General features: G+C 52.7%; 3 protein-coding genes across 6 annotated transcripts in view; 1 reads left to right on the top strand and 2 right to left on the bottom strand.

Annotated features, from left to right (window-relative positions):
* SPATA33 (spermatogenesis associated 33) overlaps nt 1-3,421 on the bottom strand; it is a 5,709-nt gene extending 2,288 nt beyond the window's left edge. Inside the window, exons 1-2 of the mRNA XM_023732519.1 lie at nt 3,250-3,421; nt 2,342-2,533 (exon numbers count right to left, since the gene is read on the bottom strand). Of these exons, the coding sequence (XP_023588287.1) occupies nt 2,342-2,533; nt 3,250-3,421 (364 nt within the window). The remainder of the gene's footprint in view (nt 1-2,341; nt 2,534-3,249) is intronic.
* CHMP1A (charged multivesicular body protein 1A) lies at nt 3,327-15,885 on the top strand. 4 transcript variants are annotated; one of them, XM_023732586.1, is made up of 7 exons: nt 3,327-3,436; nt 5,281-5,300; nt 8,975-9,052; nt 9,634-9,780; nt 12,298-12,426; nt 12,735-12,922; nt 13,358-15,885. In XM_023732586.1, the coding sequence occupies exons 1-7, from the start codon at nt 3,430-3,432 to the stop codon at nt 13,377-13,379; spliced, it is 591 nt and encodes a 196-aa protein (XP_023588354.1). In that variant the 5' UTR covers nt 3,327-3,429; the 3' UTR covers nt 13,380-15,885. The 4 variants fall into 4 exon arrangements, with proteins under 4 accessions (XP_023588354.1, XP_023588353.1, XP_023588356.1 ...); XM_023732588.1 differs by lacking the exon at nt 13,358-15,885 and adding an exon at nt 8,295-8,368 and having other exon boundaries at nt 3,328-3,436; nt 12,735-13,323; XM_023732585.1 differs by lacking the exon at nt 13,358-15,885 and having other exon boundaries at nt 12,735-13,318.
* A 258-nt stretch (nt 15,886-16,143) lies between these two features.
* DPEP1 (dipeptidase 1) lies at nt 16,144-23,825 on the bottom strand. The gene is made up of 10 exons (XM_004377771.2): nt 23,722-23,825; nt 20,427-20,559; nt 20,049-20,181; nt 19,562-19,712; nt 19,360-19,429; nt 18,824-19,000; nt 18,449-18,533; nt 18,284-18,359; nt 17,982-18,117; nt 16,144-17,908 (listed from the first exon to the last, which is right to left on the bottom strand). The coding sequence occupies exons 1-10, from the start codon at nt 23,823-23,825 to the stop codon at nt 17,741-17,743; spliced, it is 1,233 nt and encodes a 410-aa protein (XP_004377828.1). The 3' UTR covers nt 16,144-17,740.
* Nucleotides 23,826-24,121: the final 296 nt, after the last annotated feature.

Below are 24,121 nucleotides of genomic sequence, written 5' to 3'. Positions count from 1 at the left end.
TTTACTGTAAGGAAATAAATTTCTCTTTGTTAAAGCCATCCACTTGTGGAATTTCTGTTGTAGCAGCACTAGATGACTAAGACAAGCTCCTTCATGCCTCCTGTTCACCAAGGGGCGAGCGCTGTAAAGAATCTGGGGCACATCCTCCCAAGCTGTCAGAGCACGATCAGGGGCCCGGTCAGCCTCTGCACACGTGTACACGTAAGCATAGTTAGGTGGGATACACACTTTTTACAAAAACGCAGCCATACTGGTCATGTCATTTTACGACTTGCTTTGTTCCACACTTAATACCCATGAGCCTGGTTACATGGCAGGGTGGATGGTTGGCTTCTGTCCAGAACATATATGTGCAGATCCCGGTCTGATCCGCAGGCCTGGGCTACCTCACCTGATCCACACACAGCTTCTGAAGCGAGCCCTCTCAGGACCCACATCTGACAGACACAAGGTTGGCCGCGGCCCAAGGCTAATCAATCAGCTAGGTGCCCAGGCCTCTGGGTCTGAGCCCTGTCCTTGATCTCATTCGTTCTAATCCTTGCCTTGTGGCCCACGGCCAGCACTGGGCACTGGGTATCATCCTTGTTTTTTAGATGAAAGGCATTTAAAAACACTGCCTTTCATCATATTTTGCATTTAAGTTAAATTGGGGAGTTCATTTTTTTCACACGGACTCACGTATGACTTACGTATTAAGGTTATTTAAAAGGCTGTATTTTCTTTCAAAAATAATACAAGCTGATGTATTATTTTTAATGATGAAAACATTGCATATGGCATGAGTTTCCCCACCCGTGCCCACACACAGACACTGTCATGCCCTTAGGATCACATGACACAAACTTTTTGTTTTGCAATAATTATAGATTCACAAAAAGTTGCAAAAATAGTACAGAGTGGTGGCATGTACTCTTCACCCAGTTTCCCCCAATGGTAACACCTTATGTGACTATGGTACAATGTCATAACCAAAAAACTGACATTGATACAATGTGTCGAGTTCTCTGCCATTTTATCACATGGAGCCACCACCGCAATCAGGATACAGAGCTGCTCATTACTACAAAGAGCTCCCCTCTGCTGCCCCTGTAGACTCATACCCCTTCTCTCCCCACCACCATCCCTAGCCCCTGCAACCTGCTCTCCATCTCAATATAATATTGTCACTTGGAGAACGTTATATAAATGGAATCATACAATATGTAACTTTCTGAGATTGGCTTTTTTTCACTCAGCATGAGGGTTTTTAGTAGCTGGTGGAACAAATGCCACTTAGATTTTTCTTCTTTTTTGGAATTTTCTTGCAATTAAGCATATTCTACTTTCAAAAAAAAAAAACTTATGGAAATATTCAAACACTTAAAAGTAGAATAGTACAATGAGTACTCCTCTACCCATCTCCCAGCTTTCATCAATATTTTGTCACCTTGTTTTGTCTATTTTCCTTTTTCTTTTTTTTCAGTATTTTAAAGCAAATCCTAAACATCGTGTAATTTCATCCTTATATACTGCCACATGTAATCTGTCAGATAAGGATTTTTTTTAGACAACCACAATAGCATTATCACACCTAAGAACATAAACAGTGATTATTCTCATCTAATACCCAATCTGATGATTTCAAGCACGGCTGAGCACAGGGCCACGCTGTCTTTGGTTTGTATGTCTCAAGTCTCTTTGTAACAGCGTCCTCCTTTTTTCCATGCCATTTATTTGTTGAAGAAACTGGCTCACTTTTTTAACAGAATTTCCAACATTCTGGCTTATTGCAAACTGTCTCACCCTTCATACCACTGTGTCCTAGTCCCTCCCTGGCCACCCTCCTCGCCTGCCCCCACACCCGTGTGCCCACAAACTCACATCCCAGCTGAAGCCTCTTCCCACATTATGCTCCAGTCTGGGGAATGTTGAAGGGATCACAGTGGCACCAGAGCATGGCCAGCCCTCCAAGATCACAGCCATCAAAAAACAGGCTCTGTATCTGTTTCCTGCTGGTTTCCTCCTCACCAGGGGTGGATTACCCAGTAAGCAAGGTATGCACGTGCTTAATTGTGTTTACTTACTAATCTGTAGTGCACAATTTCACTTGTTTTTCACCACATCTTTGCTTACTGAGTAATCAGTCCCCGCTCCTGACATTGGCTATGCATTGTCATCTGAGAACTTATCTAAACTTTTTTGAACTGACAGATTTCTGGATATTTGCCTACTATATTCTAAAACCCCTTGTTGTTAGGACATGTCCATACTACTAGTACCCCATCATGTAGGTCTTAGAAATAGGTTCCCAAACTGTGGGAAATTTGAGCCTCTGGTTCTGGCCCCTCCTGGTGTACCCTACCTTCAACTTCAGATGAAGCAGAAGGCCACTGGCATCTGGATGTCCCCTTCCCCAGGTGGGGGGTCTCTGCAGACCTACGGATGCTGTCTCGAGGCTCCGTATCTGCCTGCCTGGCCTCCAGGGACGGTCTCTCCGGCGCCTTCTCCTTAGACTTGGAAACAGAATAGGCAGGCCCCTTCTTTTGCTCCTCACCTGAAATATACAGGTAATTAGACTATAGTTTACTGAGCCTACGACAATGGGTCCCATGCTTCAGTTGCCTGCCTGGGTCCAAAATGAAATACGATTGCTTGAAACACTCGGCTTATTCTGTGTCCTTAAACAACATGGGTATTTTCCATGAGTTTTTGGATAAAAAGGCACTTAATTTGTCAACACAAGAGAGGACTTTGAGAATAGTCAATGCTTGTATCAGACTGGGAGTTGGCCTCTGGGGCTCCTGGTACTCATCTATAGTGACCACCTTTAGCTCCTGGCACCTGCAGAGGCTGTCTTAACGTGTTTGGACCTCGCCAAGTGCCACCTGTGTACAGGGCGGAACGTGTGTACGGTACGGCCACCTGTTTACGGTGAGGAACCTTATGTACAGTGCGTACGGTGCGACTGCGGCAGGAGGCACCGCGGACCGCGGAAGGGACACGGGCCGGCGGGTCCCAGGCCCGTTACCTTTCCTGATTTGGTGTTTGCTTTTGAAAAGTCCCATAAGTGAGCCCGCAGCTCCTGCGCCTTCACTTCCGCTCCGCGCCGGCGCCAACTCTTTGTGACTCACAAGGGGGACTCTCCTTCCGGGGTGGGAAGAGGGCGCAGGCGCGGGACGCAGGTCACCACAGCAACTGCCCTCCCTCGGGGCCCGCCCCTGAGCGTGCCCTCTGGTGGCCTGCAGGGAACCGCCCGCCGATGTGACGGACCGCTCTCCTCTCGCGTAACGACGCCGTGCGAACGGAAGCGGAAAGGCGGCCCCGGAAGTACCCGCTGGGCGGAGTCCTCGGTCCGGTATGAAGTAGAATTATCTGAAATCTCTGGACCGCCGTCTTCGTGAACTCCACCGCCCCCGCCTGTCGGAGGTGCGCTGCCGCCCATCACCGAAAATGGACGGTAAGAGCCCACCGCGGCCGGGGGGGGTGGGCCGGGGAGCGGTGCCTCCCCTCCCACGGTTGAGAAGGCCCGACCTGCCCACCTTGCGGCCGTGGGCCGGGGCGGGGCTCAGGCGGCCATCGGAACGCCAGACCCTGGCCTCTTCCCCCTGGCCTCGATCTCGGCCCCTTCCACCGACCCCAGCCTCGACCCCGTCCCCCGTCCCTGTCCCCCAGATCTCCTCGACGTCCGGGTGCCCCGCCCCGCGAGGTCGAGCAACGGGGACGTGCGGTCATGCCCCGCGGGCCTTTGGAGCCCGGGAATGTCGGGTCAGAGGGCAGCAGAGGAAGGACACTGGTGCAGCCGGCCTCCCTTACTATCCTCAGTAAGAGTGGTAAAAAGAGTTTAGATGAAAAGCTCTCACTACGGGCCAGGCACAGTTGTAAGCGGCCTAGCTCACCACAGCCTTCCAGAGAGGGGCTGTGCACCCCCATTCTGCACATGAGGAAAGAGATGAAGAGGGAGTCAGTGACGGGCCCATGCCCCAGACAGCCTGGCTTCGAGTCCGTATTCTCCGCTGGCCGCCCAACAGCACCACCTGGTCCACTTTGCCCCCTCTGTGCTCAGGGATTGGGTGGTGGCAGGAGAGGTGCCAAAGAGTAGGAAGAATCAGTTATAAAATGAAGGTGCCTGTGTTTGCTAAAATGCTTACGGGCTGATGTGATTTTGAAAAATATTTTGTGAAATGTAAAAAGCTACCCAACCTTGTCATTGTCATCAGGATTTCATCCGAATTGCCCCCAGAGAGAAGAGGAAAGGTATCATCCAACTCTCCTATCCCTTCAAGAAAAGAAATATGTCTGTGGGGTTTTTGCTCCAAAGTTCACTCGACTCTTGAAGAAGCTTGCCTTTAACCCATATCCATTTTCTCCAGGATTAGGTTTCACCTTAATTAGAGCCAAGTACAGCTGCTCAGACTTAGAGGGGAAAGCTGAGGCTGGGAGGGAAGATGATTGGACTTTGGCCTTGACCAGAGCTTATGTGAACCCTTACTGGGCTCTCAGCTGGGAACCACGATTTGCATTAGTAAACACCCAGAACCCTCATTCTGATTTTCATTTCTTTCTTCTGGCTAGTGTGAAAAATAAACCCTTTCAAGAGTCAGGTGTCCACAACAACAAAATAAATAAAATTTAGGAAAAAACAAAGTAGGTGTCCCTTACTCTCCAAAGTCAGGAATTGAGTACATTGAGACCAGTTTTCAAATGAATTAAAACCTGCCTTGTTCTTGAGTTTGGTGAGTGAGTAGCAAGAGTTCAGATATTAAGGAATTTATCCAAAAGTACGCACAAGTCTCTTTGGTTCTAAGTCTGGACAGGGAGGAGCACCTGAGCTTGTGCCATCGAAGTGTCCTCTGCCCCCGGGAGGGCCACTGTGATGGCAGGAAAGTCACCTTCCTGCTGTTTTAGCCGTTTACCTTTGGGAAGAAAAAGCATAAAGAATGGACTGTGGAGGGCTGAACTTTACTAAGTTGGGCAGAATCCCAAGGGTCCTTTGTAAAGTAGCCTTGACTGGGAGAGTGTGATATTGGCCAAGCGCTGCATCTGTTCCCTTGCTTGCCCTCAAATGGTCCTTTGAGATAGGCTGGTGCCATCCTTGTGTGACAGGTAAGGAAACGGAGGTTCAAGGGGTCCTTACTTGGCCAGTCGTCCTACATGCTTGGCTGGTCCCTGGAGGCTTGGTCACCCTGACCGATGTCTCTGCCCTGCTCTCAGTCCCAAGTGTCTGAAGGGCCACAGCGACTCTCCTGCAGAAGTCTCCTCATCACATTCCCAAACCCTCATATGCTTCCTCTCTTGTTGCAGATACCCTGTTCCAGTTGAAGGTACGTACTGAATGACTACTCCCCCAGTTTTGTCCTGTGGCGATGGGCAAGGATGAGCCGTGTGAGTCACACCACCCTGAGCTCCAGGACGCAGAGCAGAGGACAGCCTGGCAGCTGGGTGACCCACACCATGCTCGCTCAGATGCTGACAGTCTCAGAGGGGTTGGCAAGCTGGCTTGATGACTATTTTCTGTCTCAGACGCTTGAAAGCACATCCCTTAGGCAGGCTTATCTATGAAGGAGCAAGTGCCTTATCTCTAAGAAACACAAATTGGGCCACTAGGCCTTCAAAAGCTGGCCTCAAATCCTGCATAGTCACACTTGAAGGAGAGCCTTCTAGATAGTGAACGCTCCCTCCACTTTGTGCTGGGGTTTTCAGATTTTTAATTAACCCTGGGCAAGTGTCTTCCTTGGATCCCTAGATTTCCCCAGTTCATCATCCACATTCAACTTTTATCTGGTCTTATCACTAGTTTGGAGAGCCTGGGGAGGATTGGTGGACACAGCAATGGAATGTGGTTTGAGTGTTGTGTTAGGTGCTGGGGGTGGGCACTGGGGCTGGAGCAGGCCGACCAGAGGGGTAGGGCTGCTCCCTGGGGGTCAGGGGTTGTATATTGCAGGCCACAGGGACACTCTCAGCAGGGGCCAAGCTTGGGTGACTCTCGGTCCCTGGATGTCACGCCTCCATTTCTGACCACCTGAGCATCCTTTCCCCTGCTCCTTCAAATGAGGGCCGGTTTTGTGGGGCCCTGGTGTGCTATGCTGACTCAGCCTGGGCTGGAGCTGTCGCTAGTACAAATGATGAATGGAATTTTTAATTTTGTTGTTGTCGTTAGGTACCCTCAAGTCAGTTCTGACTCCTGGCGACCCTGTGTATAACAGAATGAAACACTGCCCGGTCCTGCACCATACTCATAATCATTGTTATGCTTGAGCCCATTCTTGCAGCCACTGTGTCAGTCCATCTCACTGAAGGTCTTCCTCTTTTTCAATGACCCTCTACCAAGCACGATGTCCTTTTCCAGGGACTAGTGGCTCCTGATAACATCTCCAAAGTATGTGAGACAAACTCTTGCCATCCTTGCTTCTAAGGAGCTTTCTGGCTATACTTCTTCTAAGACAAATTTGTTTATTTGTCTGGTAGTCCATGGTATATTCAGTATTCTTTGCTAACACCATAATTCAAAGGTGTCAATTTTTTTTTGGTCTTCTTTATTCATTGTCCAACTTTCCAGTGCATTTGAGGTGATTGAAAACACCATGGCTTGGGTCAGGTGCACCTTAGTCCTCAAAGTGACATCTTCACTTTTTAACACTTCAAAGAGGTCTTTTGCAGCAGATTTGCCCAGTGCAATGCATTGTTTGATTTCTTGACTGCTGCTTCCACGGGTGTTGATTGTGGATCCAAGTAAAATGAAATCCTCGACAACGTCAGTGTTTTCTGTGTTTATCATGAAGTTGTGTATTGGTCCAGGTGTGAGAATTTTTGTTTTCTTTATGTTAAGGTGTTATCCATACTGAAGGGTGTAGTTTTTTGATCTTCATCAATAAGTGCTTCAAGTCCTCTTCAGTTTCAACAAGCAAGGTTGTGTCATTTGCACATCACAGGTTGTTTATGAGTCTTCCTCCAATCCTGATGCCGCATTCTTCATATAGTCCAGCTTAGATTATTTGCTCAGCATACAGATTGAATAAATATGGCGAACGTATACAACCCTGATGCACACTTTTCTTAATTTTAAACCACGCAGTATTCCCTTGTTCTATAAGGATGAGTGTCTCTTGGTCTATGTACAGGTTCTGCATGAGCACAATTAAGTGCTGGAATTCCCATTCTTTGTAATGTCAATCATAATTTGTTATGATCCACACAGTCAAATGCCTTTGCATAGTCAGTAAAACAAAGGTAAATGTTTTTCTGGTATTCTCTGCTTTCAGCCAGGATCCATCTGACATCAGCAATGATATCCCTTGTTCCCCGTCCCCTTCTGAATCTGGCTTAAATTTCTGGCAGTTCCCTGTTGATGTACTGCTCCAACCATTTTTGAATTATCTTTGGCAAAATTTTACTTGTGTATAATAGTAATGATATTGTTTGATAATTTCTGCATTCTCTTTAGTCACCTTTCTTTGAAATGGGCATAAAGATGGATCTCTTCCAGTCAGTTGGCCAGGTAGCTGTCTTCCACATTTCGTGGCATAAACAAGTGAGCACTTCCAGCACAGCATCCATTTGTTGAAACATCTCAGTTGGTATTCCATCAATTTCTGGAGCCTTGTTTTTTGCCAATTCCTTCAGTACAGCTTTGACTTCTGCCTTCAGTACCATCCATTACTGATCATGTGTTACCTCCTGAAATGGTTGAGTGTCAGCCAGTTCTTTTTGGTACAGTGACTGTGTGTATTCCTTCTATTTTCTTTTCATTTTTCCTGGGTTGTTCAGTATTTTCCCTATAGAATTCTTCAGTATTGCAACTGTAGGCTTGAATTTTCTCTTCAGTTCTTTCAGCTTGAGAAACGCCAAGCATGTTTTTCTAACTCTAGGTTTTTGCACATTTCATTGTAATACTTTGCTTTGTTTTTTTTGAACCACCCTTTAAAATCTGTTGTTTAGCTCTTTTATTTCATCATTTTTTCCTTTCACTGTAGCTACTCTACGTTCAACAGCAAGTTTCAGAGTCACTTCTGACATCCATTTTGGTCTTTTTTTTCTTTCCTGTCTTGTTTTCTTTATGTATAGTGTTCTTGATGTCATTCCACAATTCATCTGGTCGTAGGTCATTAGTGTTTAATGAGTCAAGTCTATTCTTGAGATGGTCTCTAAATTCAGGTGGAATATACCTAAGGTCATACTTTGGCTCTCATGGACTTGTTCTAATTATCTTCAGCTTCAGCTTGAACTTGCATGTGAGCAGTTGATAGTCTGTTTCACATGTGGCCCCTGGCCGTGTTTTGACTGATGATATTGAGCTTTCCCGTTGTTTCTTTAAATAGCCACATGTGTATGCTTAGAGAGTTTGGAGGAAGAAAGAAAAGGCTCGGGTGTAGCAGACACTGAAAAATCTCTGGTGAGTTTGACAATCAGGAGTTTGTGGATGGTTTTAGTGAGCACAGTCTGAGCCAACACAGCACTGGGAAGTGTTCATTCTCCCAGAGGAGAGGAAGCAGGCGGGACACGTTTGCCTGAGGGGCTGTGATGCACCTAGTGAGTAAGGCAACACTTCTAACCTCAGGGATCCTGGGATTGCCAAGGTACCACATGAGCCAGACGCAGCTCCTTTCTGGTGGCCGCCCGGCGTGGAGAGCTCAGGGTGCCACCTGGCCGAGTGTGGCGTGCACAGTGGGCTATGAGAATCATGCTTCCAGGGTCAGTTCTGTAGCCTGCACAGCATCTTGAATCCTTGTTTCATGAGGTGAAAACCCACCTATCCATAAGCAGACGTTGGGAATAGCATGCATTAAGATTTTGAGGATGTTTGTGGGCAGGACAGACACTTTAGAAAACTCTTCCTGCCCACTTTCCCAAGATAGCCTCAGAGCCCCGGGCGTGTTTCTTTCATGACTCCCTTAGTGTCCTGACCTCCCTGTGCATGATGAGCCCCTAAGGGCATCTGTGAGGTGACACTGCAGTTCCTGGCCCCTGGGCTCTGCCTCTAACCAGTGTCCATCCTCAGTTCACAGCAAAGCAGCTGGAGAAGCTGGCCAAGAAGGCAGAGAAGGACTCCAAGGCTGAGCAAGCCAAAGTGAAGAAGGTGAGGCTGCTGTGGATGGATTATCTGCAAGACCTCGCACTCCTGCATCCTGTGCACTGTCCCTGGAGGCGGGTGCTGTCAGGCCTCTCTGAGCACTCTGCCTCACTGGCGAAGTCACTCCTGGGGCATTGGGTTTGGTAACCACACGCCTGAACTCAGGCTCCTGGAGTAGAGGGGCTGGTACCCTAGTGCTTCCTCCTCCCTGTCCTGAGGCCTCACTCCTCTGGGGTTTCTGCGCCACACACTTTGTGTTGTGCAGTGCCATCCTCAGCCCTGTGACTGTGTTGGGAGAGGCAGAGGCAGCCAGGGGCAAGATGAGGTGGGCAGGCCTGGAGGGATGGATAGTCTCTGCAGCTGGTCTAGGTGCTATCTCTGCCCGTGGACCTGGTGCCACACTTTGGGAGGCGTCTGTGTTTTCAGGAAGCTCACAGCATTTCGGACGAGCCCACCTACACAGGATGTGGAGGGAGGGTCCCACACATTGCCAGGTACCCTGGCAGTCAGGACCAGCCACCATGGGAGGGAGCAGCATACCTGCAGACCACCTGCTCCCTCCCAGCTGTCATTTCCCCAAATTCCAGGCCCTTCAGCAGAAAAATGTGGAGTGTGCACGTGTGTATGCTGAAAACGCCATCCGTAAGAAGAATGAGGGAGTGAACTGTCTGCGCATGGCCTCCCGTGTGGACGCTGTGGCCTCCAAGGTCCAGACAGCCATGACCATGAAGGGGGTGAGTGGCTCAGCCTGGCCACGCACAGATTCCGTGACCAGAACAGGGCAGGGCTGTCAGCAAATTGGGTAGCTCCAGGGCCGGGGGAGGCTCGTGGGCCCCATGTGTGGGGCAGGAAGGAATCCTGTCGGACCCTTTGGTCTCTGTGGGGTGCACAGTGTGCAAGCCTTTCCTGCACGGCCACAGGGACTGGGCGTGTTGCCCCCAGGGCCCAGAGCTTGGCTGCATTCTGCACCTCTAGTCTCGGGCCCTCGAGCAGCACCTGCTCAGCCCAGGCTGAGTGTTCTGGAGGGGGAACTGCCCGCCTGGGTCGGAGTGGTTTCTCCATCAGAGGAAATGGAAACGCATGGGGCTCAAGAGCCAGAGAGCCCTGCCTAGCGTTGCTGCCTGTTACGTGGATTGAATTATGTCCCTTAAAAATATATGTTGTAAATCCTAATCTTTATGCTTTTAGTTATAATCCCATTTGGGAGTGGATCATCTTTATGTTAATGAGGTCAGATCAGTGTAGAGTGTATCTTGAGTCAGTCTCTGTTGAGATATAAAAGAGATTAAACAAGCCAGCAAAGAGAGCCAGGGTAAAGTAGATGGCAAGACACATGGAGATCTCCAAGGAACCAGGAAGCAGAAGCTGAAGAGGCAAGGACCTTCCTCCATATCTAACAGAGAGAGGAAGCTTTCCCCTCGAGCTGTCACGCTGAATTCGGATTTCTAGCCTCCTAAACTGTGAGAAAATCAGTTTCTTTTGTTAAATCTATTCACTTGTCTTTCTGTTGTAGCAGCACTAGATAACTAAGACAGAATTTGGTACTGAGAAGTGGGGGTGCTGTTGTAACATACCTAAAATGTGAAGTGGTTTTGGAATTGGGTAATGGGTAGAGGCTGGAAGAGTTTTAAGGTGCCTAATAGTAAAAGCTGAGATTGCCTTGAAGAGACTGTTGATAGAATTGCTGACGTCAAAGGCAATTCTGGTGAGGGCTCAGAAAGAAATGAGAAGAGTAATAGAGAAAGTCTGTATCGTCTTAGACAACATATATGGCGTCAGCAAGAGAATGTTGCTAGAGGTGTGGTCGTAATATGTGCTTCTGTGATGCTTTAAAAGAAAATGGTGAACGTGATTGGACAGTGGAGGAAGGGTGATACTTTGTATGCAGTGCAAAGAACTTGTGTGAATTATGTTCGAATGTTTGGTGGAAGATAGAACTTGTAAGAGAGGAACTTGGATACCTGGTTGAGATTTTTAAGCAAGATCTTAAAGGGGCTGTGTCGTTTCTTCTTGCTACTTATAGTAAAATGTGAGAGGAAAGAGATGGACTTAAAAATAAACTATGCAAAATAAAAATAGAACTTAGATTTGGGAAATTCTGTTGTATAAACTAAGGACACGTGTCTTAGAATGTTCACCAAGGATGTGGTTACACAATCTTTGTTAAAGAGATTAAGCCTGTGACTGATAAATCTAACCAACTACCACAGCAGAAAACCCATCAGCTTAGACTGAAGGGAACAGAGAAAGAAAGAAAAGAACGCTGTCTGCCTTTTGGAATTCTATAGGCAGGAAAAAGGCCAAAGGAACTACATCTTTTGTCCTCCAAGGAAAGAAAAGGACCATCCCTGGAGCAGCTCAGATATCAGTAGAATTGTTGGAAGGAGCACGAGAAGCAGGGCCTTCTCGGTTTCAAAGGGTGGGGGCTGTGGTCTCCTGGATCTCAAAGGGTGGGGCCATAGCCTCCTAGGTTTCAAAGAGTCAAATCTTTGCCAGCTCAGAATGTGGGGCTGCCATTAAGGTGTGCCAGAGGCATGGGGCCCCTGCTCAAAGAAGCTGAGGGGACAGGGCTGCCAAGGGGCAGAAGAATGGGGCCTGCCAGGGCCGAGGGGGTGGGGTTACAGCTCAGATGGACTAGGACAATGGGGCTTCCCAAAGCTGAGGGAGCACAGTTGCCATTGCAGAGGGCCTGGAAGGCAAAGCTGAAGCCCAGAGCCAAGGACCTCCACCCAGAATCCAGAGAACATGGCCAACACCAAGAGTCTGGAGGGCAAGGCTATTGCCCAGATGGTCTCAGAGAACAGAGAATTATTTTCAGGCCTGGGAGCTAATGTAATTTGTTCTGCTGGGTTTTGTACTTGCTTGGTGCCTGTTATCCCTTCTTTCCTTCCAATTTCTTCCATTTGTAGTGGAAGTGTCTACCTTGTACATGTTCTACCATTGTACTTTGGAAACAGATAACTTGTAGTCTAGATTTCACAGGTTCACAGATGAAGAGAATTTTGCCCCAGTATGGAATACACCTAAAGAAAGTCTCACCAATATTTGATTTAGATGATTCAGAAAATGAGATTCTGGACTTGGAATTGATTTAAGACTTTTGCAATGATCTGATGGGGTGAATGTGTTTTGCGTGTTCCAAGGACATGAAATTGTGGGGGCCAAAGGGTGAAATTTTATGGATTGAATTGTGTCCCCCGAAAATATGTGCCTGAGATGCTTTCTGCCTCTGACCCACTCCTCTGTCCCAGGTGACTAAGAACATGGCCCAGGTCACCAAGGCCCTGGACAAGGCCCTGAGTGCCATGGACCTGCAGAAGGTTTCTGCAGTGATGGACAAGTTTGAACAGCAGGTTCAGAACCTGGATGTGCATACATCGGTATGTTCCACTGGTCTTGGCGGAAAGCCCAGGGGTGTGAGAGGTGTGGGCCGCCCAGTGCATGTGCTCAACGCTGCATTCACCAAGCCCTTCTGTCCTGGTTCCTGGCCAGGCTGCCTCATGCCCCATCTTCCTCAGAGGTCCAGGCAGTGAGCATGTGCATGCAGTGTGGATGTTATTGCCCAGAGGGTTGGGAAAATGGGACAGAGCATTCTAGAGAGATGGTCGCGTGGGCCGTGTGGTGGAGAGGGTGGAGGAGGTGCCCCAGGCGGGCAACCTTGTCGGAGTGCCCACATCTGCCCCTGCAGGTTATGGAGGACTCCATGAGTTCAGCCACCACGCTGACCACGCCGCAGGAGCAGGTGGACAGCCTCATCATGCAGATTGCTGAGGAGAACGGCCTGGAAGTCCTGGACCAGCTCAGCCAGCTGCCCGAGGGCGCCGCTGCCGTGGGTGAAAGCTCTGTGCGTAGCCAGGAGGACCAGCTGTCGCGCAGGTGTGTGGCCCGCCTGCTGCCCACCATGTCAGGGTGGGATAGACCTGGACGCTCTGTGGTGGAAGAGAAGGCCATGGGTTGGGGTTTTGGGAGAAGGCCTTGTGAGGGGAGGGCTTTGAACTGAAGAGTGCCATCCTTCCCAGAGCCCCATCTGACTCAACTCACCGCCCCTCGTGTCTCCAGGCCTAGAGAGCCTGTCATGCTGGTTTTCTGCTTCCCGCCTTCTCCTGACTCAGGTCTGCACACACTCACTACTTCTTTTCATGGAGTCACAGTGACGAGACCCAGCCTCTCACCTGAGTAATCTCAGGGCAGCCTAGGAAAGCTGCATGTTAGCAGCAAAGCGACCATTGCCCACATGGCTCCCAGCAGCCCAGCGCCTGCTGGGTCGAGTCCCTGCTCTCCCCCAACAGGCCCTGCTCTTGCCTTTTCCAGGTTGGCCGCCTTGAGAAATTAGCCGAGCCCAGCTGTGGACGGCCTCCTGCCCCGGACAGCCCCTGCATCTTCCTTTCTGCTGACTGCAGCGGCCAGTGCCTCTGAGCTCCTCATACCTGCCCAGTCCAGTGGCTTGGGAGTGTCGCTGTCTCAGATCTGGTGGTGGGTCTGTGCTGATGTGAGTTTACACAAACTTCTGTGGGTGATTGCTGTGACTTAGACTGACCACAGCCTTCTCAAGGTTGTGCCATCACCCCCTGGCCACAGGTGCAGGCATGCTGTTGCAGGCCAGGGCACTCTGTCCAGCAACATACCTCGCCTGCATGGTGGCACAGCTCCCTCCTCAGTGGGCAGGAGGCGCCAAGGAGACCCAGCCGCATGCACAGACAGCCCCTGGCAGGTGTGGGTATTCCCAAGTGCCACCAAACACCCTTTCTGGTGGCCTTTGTAGACGGAGTCCTCTCTCCTACCACCATTCCAGGGAGAGGGTCTTAGGTCAAACAAGACTTCAGGCCGCCCAGTTCATGGGGCAGAGCAGCCTAGACTGCAGTCCAGGTGTATGCACCGGGCCTCGTCCATGGTGCACTGTGCCTCCTCAGGCCGGCCCCTCAGCAAGGGTCGTAGGGCCGATTCATGTCCTCTGGGCAGCCTGTGCCCGCCGCCATGACTGTCCCATGAGTGTGCATGTGTATGTGTGTATGAGACCCTTTGGGCACAGGCATGACCTTTGTTTCCCCCATGCTTGGGCGGTGCCTGTTATCCCACAGGGTCTCCCTCTCCTGTCACTGTAAATATAGGGTGCCCCCTCCTAACTCCTCCTGCCTTCTCAGCTCTTGTCTGTCTGTCCTTTAGAAACCAAGTATGGCTCATGAAGGTTCTTGGGGGAATGCGGCCCTTGGCCACAGCCACAGGGACGCCCTGTTTGCCACAGCCAAGAAGCCAGCACAGACTGGCCACGAGGGTTTTGGGCCCAGGCTGCTGTTTCTGTTTTTTCTGTTTCTTGAAGTTTACTTCATGTCTTGAAGCTTCCAGGATTTTTTGTTTGTATTTTTGCCAAAACAGAAGAGCAGGTGGCAGATGGGGAGCTTGGGTCCCAGCTGTACCCATGTGAGCCATGAGGCTTCATGATTGTACCTGGGCAGGTTTGGCCCACCTGCAGCTGAACCCTCGGGACCAGCTCCTTCCAGAGGCCTACTGTCCGGCTCTCCTGCCACACACCTCTGTACAGACACACCAGAAGCCTTCCCCTGACTTACTGTCGGATTCTTTCCTGGATGGGGTGCCCAGTGGCTGTGCAGGAGTTGGATGTTGGGGGAACATGAGCGGTTCCTTGGGGTGTGTCGGGGAGAGATGTAGGCCCTATGCAGGTGGGTCATCCTTATGAGGGACGAGATGGCGTCCAGCTCCACCTCTGAGGCGTGAGGTGCCCATTTTGGTCATCAAAGAGGAGTGGCTCGTTTGCCCCTTTTAGTTTTCTAAAGTCAGTGCTGTCATTTCCTAAAATGCTGTAAGTAAATGGGTCAGTCCCTGAACACCTGCTTTGGCATCACTTCGGGGCCTCAGGTGAGTGGGAGCCCTAGGTGGGGCCCTTGTGAGCCATCCAGCCCCTGCCCCCTTGTGAGGCCGAAGGGGTGGCCCCAAGCTGCTGTGAGCCGGTGGTGGGGAGGGGGTGTTGTTACAGAGCCTTAGGCCCCACCCAGGACAATAGAATCAGAACCTGCCGTTTAAAAACTTATCTTTAACTCACTTTGAAATAATTTTAAGTTTACATTAAATTTGCAAAGTACAGAGCTTTTGTGTGTCCTTCGCCCGGCTCCCCAGTGTGAACTTCTTGGTTAACCACCTATGACCAGCTAGGCCACGGATGGCACTTGTCAGTGCAGTGTCCACCAGGACACACGCCATTCCTTGTTAGAATTGTGTCATTGGTGAGGACACCCCAAGAGTGGCCTCGTGTACCCAAGGGCGCTGCATCGGTTGGTGTGCCGATGTGTCTCATTCCTGTTTACCTGGTCTAGGGTGTCTGCCAGGATGTCTCCTTGATTAAGGTATCTTGGGGGGGGTGGTATTTTGAGATGGTGTAAACATCCTATTTCTAGTTTGTTTGCCCCCTAATGTGATAGTTCTTCCCGGTGCAGTTATTGTGATTTTCTGTGGAATTCTGCCCAAAGGAAGAGTTCTTCCCCCACTTATTTACCGTATCGTTACACAAATAACACGTTATACATTTTTTACCAACTTCACAATCTCCTCCTGCACATTATTTTCCTAGGTATGCTGTGACGTTGTATGTGGGGACACGTTATTTGTGGAAAATATGGTACGTCATCATTTATTCTGTGGGTCAGTTTATTGTCATTTATTTTGTACTCACAGTGCCTCAGATGTGGACGCTCCTCTGGGCGGCTTGACTTGCCTGTCCCTGTGGAACCTGCCTGCTTTCAGACCCCAGGAGGCCTTTGCGCTCATGTTGTGGTTCCCTGCTCTAGCCTTGGAATCAGTGCTTCTCCAGGGAGCCCACTCCTTACTGAGGATGGTGTGCAGGCCAGGATCCTGGTGCTCAGTGCTCCAGGATGTTAGTACCTCTCAGCCAAAGCCAAGGCAGGCCCTTCCGGACGATCCACATGCCGCCCACTGCACGAGGTGCGGCCAGGTCCGCCGGATGACTCCCTCGTGAAGCCAGCTGAGGGATGGGCTCCGGGCTGAGGGGTGGACTTGGGGCTGTGGGCAGGCTTGGGGCTAAGGGTTAGCTCTGGGCCTGGGATGGTCTCCAGCCTTCTCCCCACTCTCATGCAGCCTCTCAGACCCCTAGGCCTCAAGCGAGCGCACTTCTTCCCCCTCCTCAAGTGAAGGCCTTCGTGTTTCAGAAGACACATCAGCTGTTTTCTCTTTGAGGTTGGGAGAAGGGATGAGTGAGTGCTGTTGTAGGAGGAACTTTCCAGAACTAGAAGTGTTGTTGAGACAAGGCCTGTCTGGGTGTTTCAGGGGTTTTCCTTTAGGAATAACAGAGCCTTTTCTTGTTAGCAAGGTTGGACGTCATGACTACGGTGTCCACCAGGGGTCTCCTTGCTGTCTCAGCCCAGGCAGGAAACTGACGGTCTGGGTTGATTGGGGGCATCTGGACTTTGAGCAGGAACCCTTATTTGCTTTTTCCTTTGACAGTAGGTCCAGAGTGACCACAGGTTGCTCACAAATGTCCATTCTGGGTGCTTTACACCACCCAGGGGCAGGGCCAGCTGGGAGGAGGCAGGCTGTGGGGGCAACCCCCCGAGCCTGTTCTGTCTCCCAAGGCAGCCCTGTGTCCTTGCTCTCTGCTGGCCCCTTTCCACAACTCCCAGTGAAGTCAGGTCAGAGGCCCAGGTGCAGAAGGCTGTGTGGCCAGTCCCCACTCCTCACTTCAGGGACCAACGTGGCTGTGCTGCATGGCCTGTGATGGGCTGACAGGTCACCTTAAGGATGCAAATTGGCGTTTGTAGGCAGGTGTTTTCGGGTGCTCTGTGCACTGACCTGTCCCAGACTGGGGAAGGGAGGATGTACAGGTTGGGGCTTCATGTGGGGCCAATCCCTCCCTTTCTGTTGCCCCCTAGGTTGTTGGTCTAGAAATGTCTGTGGGACAGTGGTAGGGGGCACAGCAAGGCCAGGTACCCAGCATGGGGCAATTGTATGGAGACTTCTGGATGTGCAGGGTCCGCTGGACAGACCCAAAGTGACCAGGGAGCGGCGAGCCCTTTGTTAGTGAGGCCCAAGGTGACCAGAAAGGGATAGTTTTGCAAATCAGATTCCTGGGCCCTGGCCTCCCAGGTCTACTGAGTCATGACAGATGACGTATGTGCACACGTGTGTGCATACATGTATGTGTATGAGTACCTGTGTGCACGTGCATTTGTGTGTGTGCATGTAGGTGTATGAGTACAAGTGTGTATGAGTGAGTGAGTGCATGTGTACTTGGATATATGTGTGCACACGTGTGTTTAGGTGTGTGTGTGCATGCAGTCACACTTGCATATGGGGAGGTTGCAGCTTGAGCCAGGACACTGTCTGAGACCCTTAGTGTCTATGTGAAGCTCCTTTTCAGGCTCCCTGAGCCCTTCTGGTCCTGACATTCCAAGAGCAGGAGGGGACTCGTCCTACCAGGGGCCATTTTCATACGCTTTGCCCCCAGGAGGTTCAGGAGCCCTCCCTCCCTACTCAGGGCTGGCGCTGATGACACACACCCTCAGGACTTAAAGGGGCAGTGCTTTTATTGAGGGTCCCATGTGTCCAGCATCCTGAGCTTGAGGAAGCTGGCCTCATGGGTGGGTAGTGGGGCCCTGGGGTGTCAGGTCCCCGGATCAGCCAGTCTCAGCTCCAGGACCCCTGGGGTGGTTTCTGGTCCCCAGGGCCTCATAGTAGGCACCAGCTGAGTAGGAGGGGGGCAAGGGCAGCCAGCAGGACCCCCCACTGGTGGTGGAGGCCAGGGGCCGCTGAGTAGCCGTACTGGGTCCTACAGGAACCTTCCAGCTTGTCCAGATTAATGGGCTCCTCCTCAGGATTTTGCGTGTGATTGCTCACCTGGGGACAGACATGGGGGTGCTCACTGCTTGCTGGTGGGAGGGGCAGGTCTGCATAGGAGGCCTGGCCTCACCTGCTCCACCACCTCGAAGACCCGCAACAGGTTGTTGGCCAAGGCACCCCTGACCTCTGTCTCTGTCCAGTTCCTCCTCAACAGCTCAGCGACCAGGTCTGGGTACTTGGAGACATCCTCCAGGCCTGCAGGCAGCCTGCGTGAGGGCAGAGAGCAGGCCTGAGGTAGCAGCCACCACTCCAGCCTGCAGAGGTAGGTGGGTGAGCAGCAGCAAGGGTGTCCTCGGGCCCCTCCAACCCCTTTGGACTAGGACACGTTCAGGGGGTGAACCTCTGCTGCAGACACATGCCTCACCCACTCACCTCAATACGCCATCATAGTCCCCACCGAAGCCCACTGCTCCAGCACCCGCTACCTTCTTGATGTGGTCCAGGTGGTCTGCCAGGGGGAGGCAGGCAGGTGTGGGCCCAGGTCCCCACCCGGCCCTTTGCTCCCACTTGGCTATGGGCCACATGCCCACTACCCACCTGCTACTTGAGAGAGGTTGGCTTCGCCTTTGCAGGACACGTAGTCGTTGTAGAAGTTCACCATCACCAAGCTGCCCGTCTGGTTCTTTTCAGGGCGGGGGGGGACTTGCTTACAGGGCAGGAAGCCAGGTCCTGTCCCTGGCACCCCTACCCCATCCCTATCTTTGTTCCCTATCCCCACCCCCTTTCTCTGCCACGAATTGTGTACCTCGTCCCCTTGCGTCATCCCTATTCCCCATTCCTGTCCCCTGGCCCCATCCCTTGTCCCCCAGGCCCTCCCCTAGCCCTTGTCCACCATCCCCATCCTCTCCATCCACACCATCCACCCCCCTGTTCCTGCCCCCATGCCTTTCCTTTCCCTGGGTGGCCGCTCACCACCAGCTGCAGCACGTCGTCAGGCACATTGCGTCGGTGTTCACATATTCTGTAGGCTGAGGAGTGGCTGAAGATGACAGGGGCTGATGACTGGCTCAGGACGGCCCGCATGGTGGCCACAGACACGTGGGCCAGGTCAACAATGATGCCCAGGCGGTTCATCTCCTTCAGCACCAGCTGCAGGAGACGGCTCAGGGTCCAGAGAGCCCGGTGCAGGCGTTCTGGGCCCAGCAGGGTGGTGTGGGGGGAGAGGTCCCTACCACACAGGGTGTTGACCCTTGAGTGACTGAGTTTGGATGCCACTGGGGCTCATCCAGTTCCATCTTGTTTAGCATTTCAGTGACCAGGGTGTTCCAGCCAAATACATCCTCCCCTCAAGAGTGTCAACTTGGGCTCCATTTTACAGATGGGAAAATTAAGGTTCCAAGTATCCTGGGTTGCTCTGCTAACAACAGCCAACTCCTTGCCCGTTGCCTTCTCTGAGGGTGGCCGTGGTCCTTTCCCCTCTCACCAGCTCCTTGCTCCCCCATACTCACCTTCCCAAACGGTGACAGGCCGTGGCTCTGGGCATTATCCTCTTCTGTGTCCACTAGCCAGTTGTCAGCCCTGGGAACAAGGTGGAGTCTAGGGGCTGTGTGGCCACTGTCTCCCCTGGCAGACATGGCATAGGCCTGGGACTCCTAGGAGGGGAGGACTGATAGGCGGGGGCCCCACCTGCCCACAGGGTGGCTCACTCACCAGGGCGTGTTGCAGTTGTGGGTGAGGGTCATGTAACGCATGCCCAAGTGGTAGAGCGTCCGCAGGACACCCAGGCTGCTATCAATGGAGTGGCCTCCCTCCACGCCAATGAGACTGGCCACCTTCCTCTCCCGGAAGGCCTGCCGGATGCCTGTGGGAGACCGGGGTGGGGGGCACTCTTGGGCCTCAGAGCTGGGCAGAGCAAGGAGTTCAGAACCTTTGAAAGGGGCAGGGGCCCTGGGACCCTTGGGCAAGGATTCAGGCCTGGGGACCCTGGGCAGGGTGGGTGTCTGGGCCCAGGACCCTTGGGTGGAGGGGAGGTCTGAGCCCAGGACTTGGATGGGGATCCAGACTTGGGACCCTTATGTGGGGCAGGGGCCGGAGACGCTTGGGCAGGGTGGAGCTCTGAGCCCAGGACTCCGGTGGGGTAGGGTCCAGGCCCAGGACCCTTAGGCAAACTGGACAAGGTCCATGCTTGGGACCCCACCTGAGCTGTTAGTGACGCACATGAAGGTCTCCGGGTACAACTGGCACATGCGGTGAATGACATCTATTTGCTCCAGTGTCCTCTTCACAGTGTCTTTGTTTTGGGTGTCACATGGAGTGTATGCAGACCAGAACTGAGGGGGAGGTAGGGGGCTAGGAGCAGCTCCAGGCTCTCCCCCCACGTGCATACAGTGTGTCAGTTCCCTCCTCTGTGGACCCCTTCCCCACCAGCCCATGTGAGTATTGGAGTCTTCCTTCAAGGGCCTGTGGCAGACATGGTTCAGGAGGTATGCTGCCACCAAGGAGGGGGAGGGGGTGCTGCACCTTAGCCAAGCCCAAGGGAAGGGACCGGTGGACCCTGGGGTGGGGCAAGGCATACCTGGCCACCCACAAAGCCAGCCCTCAGCTTGGGGATGTTGGTGTGTGTGCCGGTCAGAGTGTTCAGGTCAGCCCTCTTATCTAGCAGCTGGTTGTTGAACATATTCAGCAGCTGCCAGGGCAGGTCGTTGTGCCTGAAGGGCCATGAGGAAACTGGAGGTGAGTTAGGGCAGCAGCTTACACCCAGGGCCTGCAAGGTCCCAGGAGCCCTGCCTCTGTGCTCACCACAGCAGGGTGCCCCCCTCCCCTGTCCTGCTTCCCCCTGGGCTCAGGACTAAAGCATGGGTGACCCTGGGTCACCACACTCTCCTCTGTGATCCGAGTGTCTGACAGTTTCTACATTGAGAAGATAAATCCCCCTTGCTGGGAGGGGGCTGGGGAAAGGAGAGTCTGGCCCGCCTTTGGAGTTCTGGCAATCCTACCCTGGCCTCCCTGGCTCCCCATGCCCCTGTGCTGCCTCAGGTGGAAACTTTCCGTCCTGAGATTCGCTGTTCCTGGGGAGAGCCCTGCTCTCTGTTTCAGGCAGATCCCTATGTGCTTCTGAGGCACTGAGGTTCCCTTAGGAGATGGGTGGGGGAGAGGGAGGAGGCCTTCCATATCCCCCAGTACTGTGTGCCCTACCCTAGGCCTGGCCGTCCTCTTTGCTTGAGGCATACTCCGCGTCCTTCCACCCCTCGCCTCCTTGACGCCAGTGCCTCTCAGGCACTCCACAGAGGCACCTGCTGGGTAGTCATGCTCCTTAATGATTCAACTTGATTGATGTGAGCAGGGACAGGGCTCTGCCCCCCCAGTGCCACCAATGCCTTGCTCAGGATGGTGGGTGAGTGTGTGAACAGTGTGCTCCAGGCATCCTCCTGGTTCAGAAACCCTGTGAGGTCACTGCCTCATTACAGGGGTGGGTGGAGCCCTGGCTCTGTAGAGGGAACTTTACTCCTTTGGCCCAAGGCCACAAGGCGCCTCGTCTGGGAAACCTGTCTCCACCCCCCAGGGATAGGGTGGGGACCCTAGGAGCTACACCATGACGGAGGAGCCTCTGCTCTAGTTCTCTCTTCTCTCCTTGCCCAAATGGGGTAGGGGGCCCTCAGGTCTCCCAGAGGGACAGATGCCCTCTTGCCCGGAAGCCCCTGGTCTATACTGCAGTCTGGAGCAAAAGGGTCTGGGGCCATGATTCGGCCTCTCTCTGCCTCTGTGGGGGTCGCAGGTCCTACTCAGAGGAGTGAATCAGGATTCAGAGAGGACTAGAAAGTGCTAGAACAACAGCAAGCCACACTGCAACCAGTTATTTGTGAGAGACTGATGACTGTATCCCTGTCCTTAGCAGAGCACATAACCACTTAGAATGAAGACTCTCCTCAGCCTTCCTTATAGCTGGGTGTGACCAAGTGACTAACTTCTGTCCCATGACAGCTCCCAAAAACTGCCACTGAAAGACAGCCATTGCTCTACCTTTGTCCTTTCTTTGTCCCTTAATCCTTCCTTCTGGATGGCATGACGATGTGATGGCTGGAGCTGGTGCAGCCATCTTGAACCATAAGGTAACCACAGGAATGGTGGCCATGTCCAAGTCCCTGGCACTATGGAGTGCCATGCCAGGACTGCCCTTGGGCTTCTTTGTTATTTGGATCTCTCTAAGACAAAGCCCTGGTGGTGCAGTGGTTAAGAGTTCGGCTGCTAACCAAAAGGTTGACAGTTTGAAGCCACCAACTGCTCCTTGGGAACCTTATGGGGCAGTTCTGCTTTGTCCTATAGGGTCACTATAAGTCAGAATTTACTCAACAGCAATCGGTTTAGTTTTTTGGAACCTGCAAGAGTAGCTACTACTGACTGATCTAGCTTTTAGGTTGGGTTTGTTTCTGTCAGGCTGGTGTTAGCATTCTAGCTCTTTGGGCAATCCTGCCCCTTCGAATCCTAGCCCCTGAGCTCCTGGCTCTCTGGGCTCCCCAGCCATCTTACCTCTCATGGGGCCTCTCGACCACCCCTAGCATCTGAACTCAGATCCCCTCCCTGTGCCCAGCTGCCCCCGGGGCCCCTGGCATGAAGGGATCCCCCAACCTCTGCTCTGCAGCTGGCTTCTCAAACTGCCCTAGCTGCCCTGGGAGGCCCAGACTCCTCCTCCTGCAGCAAGGACTTCAGGGGGCACCAATGGGGCCCACCCAGGTCTTGTGGCCCCCAGAGGGGAGGAGGCGGGGGAGTAGGAGGAACTCCAGGAGAAGGAAGGAACCTGGCCTCCTCTTCTAGTGGCGGCGCTTCCCCTGAGGGCCTACAGGGGCATCCGCTCCCTACTTTTCTTACAGAGCTCTGCTCTCCAACAAAACTAGAGGGGTGAGGGTCTACCAAGTAATAGGACTGTAGCCTTGGTTGAACCTCCTGACCCTGGTGGGCCTGGTGTTTATAGGGGCGGCCAGGAAAGGCCTTGATGCTAAGTTGACCTCTCCCCCAGCACAGCCGTGATGGAGACAAGGGGTCGAAGACTGGAAGAGCCCTCCCAAGGGGATGGGGGAGGCAGTGAGGGTCTAGGGCCAGTGCGGGGGCCCTGTGAAAGGGTATTGGCTCAGATCAGGAATGGGGTGCATGGGGGAGGAGGCAGGACTCGAAACCTTGTGAGGGTGGAGGGAGGGGCACCTTGATGGACTAGCTGTGGTATTAGGACAAGGCGTCACCAGGGTTTTGGCCTGGACAGCTGAGGGTGAGGCCTCCACAGGGACACAGAGGCCTTGAGGGGCAGGTGGGGGAGCAGGTGAAACAGAAGCTTGGTTTGGTGCATTTTAAGTGAAGTGCTCATGATGTTGGAGGAGGTTGGGGTGGGCACAATTAGCAGCGTGGAGACTCCCCAGGCAGGAGCGGGGCATCCTGGCACTGAGGCTGGGGCAGGCGGTGAAGATGGAGTGAGAGAGATGCCGAGGGGCAAGGAGGGGACACCCCAGAGGAGCCTTCCCAAGTCTGCTGCATGGCGTGTCACCTGCAGCTCCCATGGAGGGGATGGAGGCCCAAGGAGGAATCGTTTGTCCAGTTCGAGGTGAACCCAGCCAGGCTCCAGTGTCCCTGTCTCCACACCCACTGGAGCCAGGAACCCTGACCAAGGGGTGCAGATGGGGCCGGGAGGTTGCCCCTGCCCAAATGCTGAAGCTTCAGGCTGCTTTCCTGCCCTGTTCCCAGCAGACCCCCCTTTGCTGAGGTTTTGGGGGCTTGAGAGACCCCATGAAAAACAGTCCCCAAGGGTAGGCCCCTGTCACCACTGGGAAGCTGAGTCCCGGTGGAGACGGCACATAGGGAAACATGGCTTGGATAGCGCTTACCCGTCGATGACGGGAGTGTCTTGCATAATCCTCTCCGCCTGCTCCCGGAACGTGTTGGCAGTACAGACAGCCACCAGGGGCCACAGCCACAAGCCACTCCACATTGCGTGTCCTGCCTGCATCCACCACACCTCAGAGCCTGTCCACCTGGCTGCCTGTGCACACAAGGACCAGATCAAGATTGTAAGGAGTCAGCTCGTGCTGGGAAGGTGTTTACAGAGGTACTTTGGCCAAGGCAATTACTGCTGACCTCTCCCTTCATATTGAGTTCAATAAGTAACCAGCTGACAGCAGGATGAGGGGGCAGGGAAGGTTCGACATGTAGGGCTGGGCATAGCTGCCAAAACAGGCAGAGGTGTAGTAAAGGCCTGGTCCTGACCTGGGGAGAGAAGCCCTAAAA

Source organism: Trichechus manatus, unplaced genomic scaffold, assembly GCF_000243295.1.
Source record: "Trichechus manatus latirostris isolate Lorelei unplaced genomic scaffold, TriManLat1.0 scaffold00053, whole genome shotgun sequence".
NCBI lineage: Eukaryota > Metazoa > Chordata > Mammalia > Sirenia > Trichechidae > Trichechus > Trichechus manatus.
The sequence above is the reverse complement of the archived record's forward strand: the minus strand, read 5'-3'. Positions and strand labels throughout refer to the sequence as shown.